The sequence below is a fragment of the Nerophis lumbriciformis genome, linkage group LG05, assembly GCF_033978685.3.
Source record: "Nerophis lumbriciformis linkage group LG05, RoL_Nlum_v2.1, whole genome shotgun sequence".
NCBI classification, from domain to species: domain Eukaryota; kingdom Metazoa; phylum Chordata; class Actinopteri; order Syngnathiformes; family Syngnathidae; genus Nerophis; species Nerophis lumbriciformis.
Window position 1 is genome coordinate 277077 of NC_084552.2, and position 8856 is coordinate 285932.

An 8856-nucleotide genomic window follows, 5' to 3' on the forward strand; every position below is an offset into this window, starting at 1 on the left:
TGTGAAATCACATGACACCACATATACCTTTGCTCAATGACCACAAATGCTCATTCCACTTATGCATTAAGGTAGTTTTGTCACAGCTCCTTAACCTGAGTTGATCACATGGAAAATGTGATGAGCCCATTTTTAAATGCTCATAAATCCTGGTTGGTAACTTGTTTATTTTGCTCCCTCCTCGGCTAATTAAAAAAGGTACAATACCACCATTGGAAAACAACAGTAAGTTTGACTGCGTGGGTACTCCGGCTTTCTCCCACCACCAAACACATGCACCTGGGGATAACCCCCACCAAAAACCTGCACCTGAGGATAAGCCTCCCCACCCCACCTCCAAAGACATGCACCTGGGGATACAAGTACAGTGTTTTATCTACAATAATGTTTCTTCTTCAAAAGGAAATCATTGTGAATGTGTTTTGTTTTTTTGCAATAAAACTTGGTTGAAACTGACATAAACATTTAAGATACAGTATTCACATTAGAGATAAAGGCTGTGCTGTTTTTGCAAAGTGATGGAAATAAAGTCCACAGTGTCAAGTTGAAACAGTCTTAAACAGGAAGTGAACTTGCATGATGTCACATAAACCGGAAGTTAAAGAAATGATCACCTCATGTTGTACTGGAAGACGTTTACAAATGAAAATGGAAGATAAACATATTCAAACTCACAAATAAATAATATGGCTGTTATGAAAACAGAACAATATTTAATGTTTCTTCTGCCAAGAAAGTATATTGTGTGTCTATTTTGGTTATTTAAAAAAGAAAATAAAACTGTTCAAATATACATTTGTGTACATTTTGAATAATAAAGGGATGATGATGATAACTGTGATACATTTAGTCACAGTAACTTTATTTAGACATTATTTATTGTTTTGGTTGTGTATATTTGAAGGTGTGTCCCCCTTAACAGAAGCAAAACCTATTTTATTGATTTTAGTTGTGATTTTTAATCAAGTGCTAAAGTTTGCTAACAGAGTATTTTATTTTTATTAATTGTATTTAACTTTGTATTCAAAAGATTACATTTCAATTACAACGTTAAAATATAGGAGAAATACAAGTTTATGGTATTTAAAGAGTATACTTGCATTATTATTATGTATTAATCTTTCATTAGTGTTCATTTGGTCTCAAAATAATATTAACAATAATATAGTTTATCTGCAATAATAATATAGTTTATCTGCAATAATAATATAGTTTATCTGCAATACTTTGTAGGTCAACATATATCGTCAAGCAACATTTGTTGAGGCCTACTTGAAGCCTTTAAAGGTCATTTTTGTGTTGGGGTGTGTGAATACTCATGTTCTAAACAGTGTGTTGGGGTGAGTGAATACTCATATTCTAAACAGTGTGTTGGGGTGTGTGAATACTCATGTTCTAAACAGTGTGTTGGGGTGAGTGAATACTCATATTCTAAACAGTGTGTTGGGGTGTGTGAATACTCATGTTCTAAACAGTGTGTTGGGGTGAGTGAATACTCATATTCTAAACAGTGTGTTGGGGTGTGTGAATACTCATGTTCTAAACAGTGTGTTGGGGTGAGTGAATACTCATATTCTAAACAGTGTGTTGGGGTGTGTGAATACTCATGTTCTAAACAGTGTGTTGGGGTGAGTGAATACTCATATTCTAAACAGTGTGTTGGGGTGTGTGAATACTCATGTTCTAAACAGTGTGTTGGGGTGAGTGAATACTCATGTTCTAAACAGTGTGTTGGGGTGAGTGAATACTCATATTCTAAACAGTGTGTTGGGGTGTGTGAATACTCATGTTCTAAACAGTGTGTTGGGGTGTGTGAATACTCATGTTCTAAACAGTGTGTTGGGGTGTGTGAATACTCATATTCAAAACAGTGTGTTGGGGTGTGTGAATACTCATATTCTAAACAGTGTGTCGGAGTGTGTGAATACTCATGTTCTAAACAGTGTGTTGGGGTGTGTGAATACTCATATTCAAAACAGTGTGTTGGGGTGTGTGAATACTCATATTCTAAACAGTGTGTCGGAGTGTGTGAATACTCATGTTCTAAACAGTGTGTTGGGGTGTGTGAATACTCATATTCAAAACAGTGTGTTGGGGTGTGTGAATACTCATGTTCTAAACAGTGTGTTGGGGTGTGTGAATAGTCGTGTTCTAAACAGTGTGTTTGAGTGTGTGAATACTGATTCTAAACAGTGTGTTGGGGTGTGTGAATACTCATGTTCTAAACAGCCTTCCAATAGTGTGCAGTGAGAGAGGAAATGAGGCATGCAGTCACTTCCTGTCAGACTCACAATACATGATAAGTATTTTCACTTTCCATTTGTTTCTTCTGTGAGCAGTTCAAAATCATCTTGACATGTTTATAGATGCTATCTCCTGTGATCTTTCAATATGTTGCAAAAGGTCTTTTGTCTGTCAGACAAATTGTCAATAAAGAGTATTTGTCAAACTAAATATGTTTTCCTGTGTGAGCTTACTTTGTTCCTAAAATTGAACACGTGTTCACTGTTCACAAACCATTTCCTGTATGCGGGTCAAGAGAATCTTAACTCCATTTCCTGGTAGGATAAAATACTAATGTCAGCAGCTTCCTAAATATGGTCCATTCAAGCAAATGTTGAGGAAATGAACATGGTGTGCTCCTGCTCCGCAGGCATCACGGGATTAGTTGTGTCATGCCTCAGCTATTACCAGTAAATCATGCTACTTTATGTTGAAACTTTGAAATAATCATTGTCTACACTTAACTGTATGATTCAAACCAAACCATCCCCATGTAAGTCATTTCAGACCTACTGTAGCTAACTGTAAAGCAGCCATATGTGTAAATTCAAACAAAAAAATAATCATTGTATCAGACAGTTCTGGTTTAGACAATTCCAGTGACATAAACATCATTTTTCTGTGATAACTATTAAAGTTGTACATTTTTAAACCGATTTATGGTCAACCTCAATAGAAAGTCAAGATTTTAGTGTGACTGTTTTTGTTAAATCCAACTTTCAAAGTGTCAGAACTCTCTCAATATTCAGCCCTTTTTTAAAAGGTTGGTCCTTGCTAATTAAAGAAGCTGCAAAAAGGTTTTATTTAAATAATTTGGATAAATCAATTCCTTCATGAAATTAAAGTTAAAGTTAAAGTTAAAGTACCAATGATTGTCACACACACACTAGGTGTGGCGAGATTATTCTCTGCATTTGACCCATCACCCTTGATCACCCCCTGGGAGGTGAGGGGAGCAGTGGGCAGCAGCGGTGGCCGCGCCCGGGAATCATTTTGGTGATTTAACCCCCAATTCCAACCCTTGATGCTGAGTGCCAAGCAGGGAGGTAATGGGTCCCACTTTTATAGTCTTTGGTATGACTCGGCCGGGGTTTGAACTCACAACCTACCGATCTCAGGGCGGACACTCTAACCACTAGGCCACTGAGAAATTAGCGTAGAAAGTTAATTAAGAAGTGAGTAAATATGACAACACACAACAGTGTGCAAATCTATCCATTTAAGTGAAGTGAATTATATTTATATAGCACTTTTCTCAAGTGACTCAAAGCGCTTTACATAGTGAAAGCCAATATCTAAGTTACATTTAAAGCAGTGTGGGTGGCACAGGTGGGTAAAGTGTCTTGCCCAAGGACACAGCGGGAGTGACTGGGATGGCAGAAGTGGGGATCGAACCTGGAACCCTCAAGTTGCTGGCACGGCCACTCTACCAACTGAGCTATACCGCCCCGAATATATTTAAAACATATTTGTTAGATAAATGTATACCTTATATTTTATTCCTATCAACTTTTTACAGCTGTAGATTTTTTTTCCGGGGGCCTTTTTTGAAGTGTAAACTTGGCAAATTTTGACGTAGCTTTGTGGGTGAGGTACTTGTCCAGCCTGAAAATGTCAATATTGTGGATAGAGGAGGATATGTGTTGTACGTCATGAGTCATCGTCATAGTGGTGACAAAAACAACACAAACCAACTCGGTAAACACTTTTATTCTAGCAAACCCTTTTAGAGGGCAACATATTGTGACAGCAAGAGACTTGAATGTCATGTACAGAATAGCTGCCATTTGTCCAGGGTGTACACTGCCTTCTGCCCAAGTGCAGCTGGGATAGGCTCCAGCACCCACAATGAATGAAAAATGTTTTTGGAATCAACTGTGATAACCTTTTGTCGGCAAATCAATTCCTTTATGTTAGAATGTCAATTTAGTTGAGTTTTTTTTAAATGAAGCAACTGCGTGTTGATATTAGTACAATCATGTTTCAAAAGCACTTCTTGAAGTCAGGAGGTTCAAACTTTTTGCAACACATAACATCATTATAATATGTTCAAATATGTGGTGGTGACTTGTCCAGGGTGTACCCGGCCTTCCGCCCCAATGCAGCTGAGATAGGCTCCAGCACCCCCGCAACCCCAATAGGGACAAGCGGTAGAAAATGGATGGATGGCAACACATCTTTGAAGAATAAAACCATTTCACTGTGTTCCCAAAAATATTTCCATGTATTTGTCTTTATAATGTACTTCAATAATTAACCATCTATCCACACCACAATGTGCGTTATTCAACAATGATTGTTTTACTAAAGCCTGGATTTAGTTACAATTGGTACATTATAGGGATTATTTTGTAAAAAAGCTTCATAGAAAGTTAATTTTTTTTTAACGACAAAGCAATATTGCAACTTTCTTTGTGTTGAAGCTTGTTGCACTTTTCATCCACAATTTTGCAGGGTTTTTTTTTGTTTCATTTGTATTTCTACGATGTCAATAAAAAAAGGAGCCATGGTTGGCATTTTGGAGACGGCTAGTTTAGGCTTGATTTGGGCCAGTCGAGCTTTCATTGTGTTCATCTGTGACATTATTGCTACTGTCGCTTCAACTTGACCTTATTCTCAAACAATACAACAGAGCACTTGTGTCGGTTTAAAAGGTGTCATTTTTTACATGTTTTTGGGAAGATGACATTTGGATTATGTTAGGGACTATTGAAGACTTTTAAAGTCACTCATTATCTTCAAAATTAAGAGCAGTCCCCGGTTACATTAGATTCTATTATATAGAGAAAACAAATGAATAGCATTTACCAGTTTGAACATTCCAAGAAGACGATACAAGAATGACGTCATTGTTATTCTTTATTTTCATGATGATTAATCTACGATTAGGATTTAATCTTGGATTAATCTCCTCCTAAAAAAGGTGCCAGTTCGCGCTCAACTCCCGCCTAGCCTAAGATTTAAGTAGCCCGAATGAGTCGAAACGAATAAGTAAATAGCTGCTTTGAAGGAGAATGCAGAAGAAATAATAGTTATAATAGATGCTAGTTATGTGCTAATGCTAACTAGGCCGCAAGCGGTAGCATCAGGAGCTAACCGCGCGGGTAAGAGCCTGTAAAACACTTCCACGAAGCGGAGCAGACACAATTGAGAAGGTTCTGACCGTGAGTCCGGTGCCCAGGACGATAACGTCGTATTCGTCATTCATTGTGACTCCTATCGACTCTCTCGTCGACTCTCTGCTCCCTGACAGCGAAAGAAGAAAATGGAGATCCGCCGAGGCTGAAGTGACAAAGGGGCGGGGCTCAGAATGGTCAGGTGACTGCGGGGGCGTGGCTTGACAACCGTCAATCACTCCAAAACAGCGCTTGTGCAGTGGATATTATTCTCTTTATTTATTTAGTTTGGTCTTTTAATTAATCACACTATTTATACTTCAACCCTTTTTGTCCTTTCAGTACATTTTGTTGTATTAAACCATGTTACTCAATATACACGTTTTCTTTTTTTGCTATATTAAACCATACTTGCCAACCTGGAGACCTCTAATTTCGGGAGGTGGGGGGTGAGGGGTGGTTGCGGGGGGCGTGGTTGGGGCGGGGGCGTGGTTGGGGGCGTGGTTAAGAGGGGAGGAGTATATTTACAGCTAGAATTCACCAAGTCAAGTATTTCATATATATATATATATATATATATATATATATATATACTGTGTGGCACGCACAAAAGTGCTTTCATCAAATGCACTAGATGGCAGTATTGTCCTGTTTAAGAGTGTCACAACATTGCTGTTTACGGCAGTCGGTCTGCTTTACTGTAGACGTTCTTTATATTGTGGGAAAGCGGACTCAGGAATTTCGGGAGATATTCGGGAGAAAATTTGTCCCGGGAGGTTTTTGGGAGAGGCGCTGAATTTCGGGAGTCTCCCGGAAAATCCGGGAGGGTTGGCAAGTATGATTTATTTACACATTTACACACACATAACACTCATCTACTCATTGTTGAGTTAAGGGTTGAATTGTCCATCCTAGTTCTATTCTCTGTCACTATTTCAGAACACACACATTACACAAATATACATTATAAAATCAATAAGAAAACGGGAGCTCTTTTTGTATTGATTACTGCAGCTGTGCACTGGATTCATTCACAAATACAAACTACAACTCACAAACACTTTAGAGTTAGGCTCCACCATCAGAATGTGTACTTATAAAGATCACATGGATATTATTCAGTGAGTTGATTCACCAAAACTAACCTGTTATACAGGAGGAAAAAGCACACAGGACGTTTCAATTGTTCACAGACTGGTCGCGCTCATCAGAATGACAAGACACTTCCGGTCTGCAGGTGATAGCATTCAATTGGGAAGAAACGCCCTACTGCCCCCTACTGACCAATGTGAATACTGATAAATGTGTAATGACAGCTCCAAAAACGAATTCAAACCACAAAATAAAATAAATAAATCAACACAAAAATGTGACATTATGGGTGGGTCACATATGCATGTACAGTAGATGGCAGTATTGTCCTTTTTAAAAGTGTCACAACATTGCTGTTTACGGCAGACCAACTGCTTTACGGGGGACGAAAACTTGACTGCTGTTGTTGTGTGTTGTTACCGCGCTGGGAGGACGTTAATGAAACTGCCTAACAATAAACTCACATAAGAAACCAAGAACTTGCCCTCCATCATTAGCTGTTTATATGGTGGGAAAGCGGACGTGAGAACAGGCTGTCAACACGTCACTCAGGTCCGCATGGAGCTGGAGGGGGCGTGGCCTCCAGCTCCGCCTGAATTTCGGGAGATTTTCGGGAGAAAATTTGTCCCGGGAGGTTTTCGGGAGAGGCGCTGAATTTCGGGAGTCTCCCGGAAAATCCGGGAGGGTTGGCAAGTATGTATTAAACCATGTTACTCAATATACATGTTTTCTTTTTTTGCTATATCAAACCATGTTACTCAATATACATGTTTTCTTTTTTTGCTATATCAAACCATGTTACTCAATATACATGTTTTCTTTTTATTGCTATATTAAACCATGTTACTCCATGACATATGTTTTTATTTTTTTGCTATATTAAACCATGTCACTCAATATACATGTTTTCTTTTTTTACGCTATATTAAACCATGTCACTCAATATACATGTTTTCTTTTTATTGCTATATTAAACCATGTTACTCAATATACATGTTTCCTTTTTTTTGCTGTATTAAACCATGTTGATTGATTGATTGATTGAGACTTTTTCTAGTAGGGTTGCACAGTGAAGTACATATTCCGTACAATTGACCACTAAATGGTAACACCCCAATAAGTTTTTACACTTGTTTAAGTCGGGGTCCACTTAAATTGATTCATGATACAGATATATACTATCAAATATACTATCATCATAATACAGTCATTACACAAGATCATCATCAGGGTGTATACATTGAATTATTTACATTATTTACAATTCGGGGTGTGGAGGGGGGGGGGGGGTTAGGTTTGTTTGTTATCATCAGTCATCAACAATTGAGAACAGAGAAATGGATATTGGAACAGTGTAGGTCTGACTTGGTAGGATATGTACAGCAAGTAGTGGGCAGAGAGAGAGAGAGAGATCAGAAGGCATAAGAAAAAGTATCTACATTTGATTATTAACAATCCGGGGAGGGTGTTATTTTAGGGGTGAATTTGCCTGGACGTGTACTTTTATTGCGGTTTTGAAGGAGGATAGAGATGCCCTTTCTTTTACACCTGTTGGGAGCGCATTCCACATTGATGTGGCATAGAAAGAGAATGAGTTAAGACCTTTGTTAGATGGGAATCTGGGTTTAACGTGGTTAGTGGAGCTCCCCCTGGTGTTGTGGTTATGGCGGTCCTTTACGTTAAGGAAGTAGTTTGACATGTACCCCGGATTGTAAATAATGTAAATAATTCAATGTACATACTCTGATGATGATCTTGTGTGATGTCTGTATTATGATGATAGTATATATCTGTATCATGAATCAATTTAAGTGGACCCCGACTTAAACAAGTTGAAAAAGGTATTGGGGTGTTACCATTTAGTGGTCAATTGTACCATGTTACTCCATTATACATGTGGGTTTTTTCTGTATTAAACCATGTTACTCCATGATATGTTTTTTATGTTGAATGGATACATTTCAATGTCCAATTCTGTCACAAGTGCACCATACACTGGCAGTTATTCGACAAATCCCTAAAGCCATTCGTGGTTTAAAGGCCAGAGAAACATGATTTTTATTGTATTTTATCTGAACCTGAAGGCCTTTGGATCAAACGATGTCACGGTTTTGAATAATTATTCCAACCTCTGACCTTAAATGATCAAAAGGCCTTCACAAGTGCTGTATGAATAAAGCTTGATTGATTGAATGAAAAGGCTGAATTAGTGTAAAAAATAAAATAAAATAGATATTTTTGTTAAGGATTGGGCAAAAAAAAGTATATTAAAAAATTTCAATCTGTTTTACGCCTTTCAAAAATGTAATGACGAATGTCCCCAAACGATTTGAAAAATTCATATGGTGAACATCCACAATGTACC

General features: G+C 37.9%; 1 protein-coding gene across 1 annotated transcript in view; it reads right to left on the minus strand.

Moving 5' to 3' along the window:
- Positions 1-5607, minus strand: part of gdi2 (GDP dissociation inhibitor 2) — a 28949-nt gene extending 23342 nt beyond the window's left edge. Inside the window, exon 1 of the mRNA XM_061961470.2 lies at positions 5447-5607. Within this exon, the coding sequence (XP_061817454.1) occupies positions 5447-5491 (45 nt within the window). The 5' untranslated portion in view covers positions 5492-5607. The remainder of the gene's footprint in view (positions 1-5446) is intronic.
- Positions 5608-8856: the final 3249 nt, after the last annotated feature.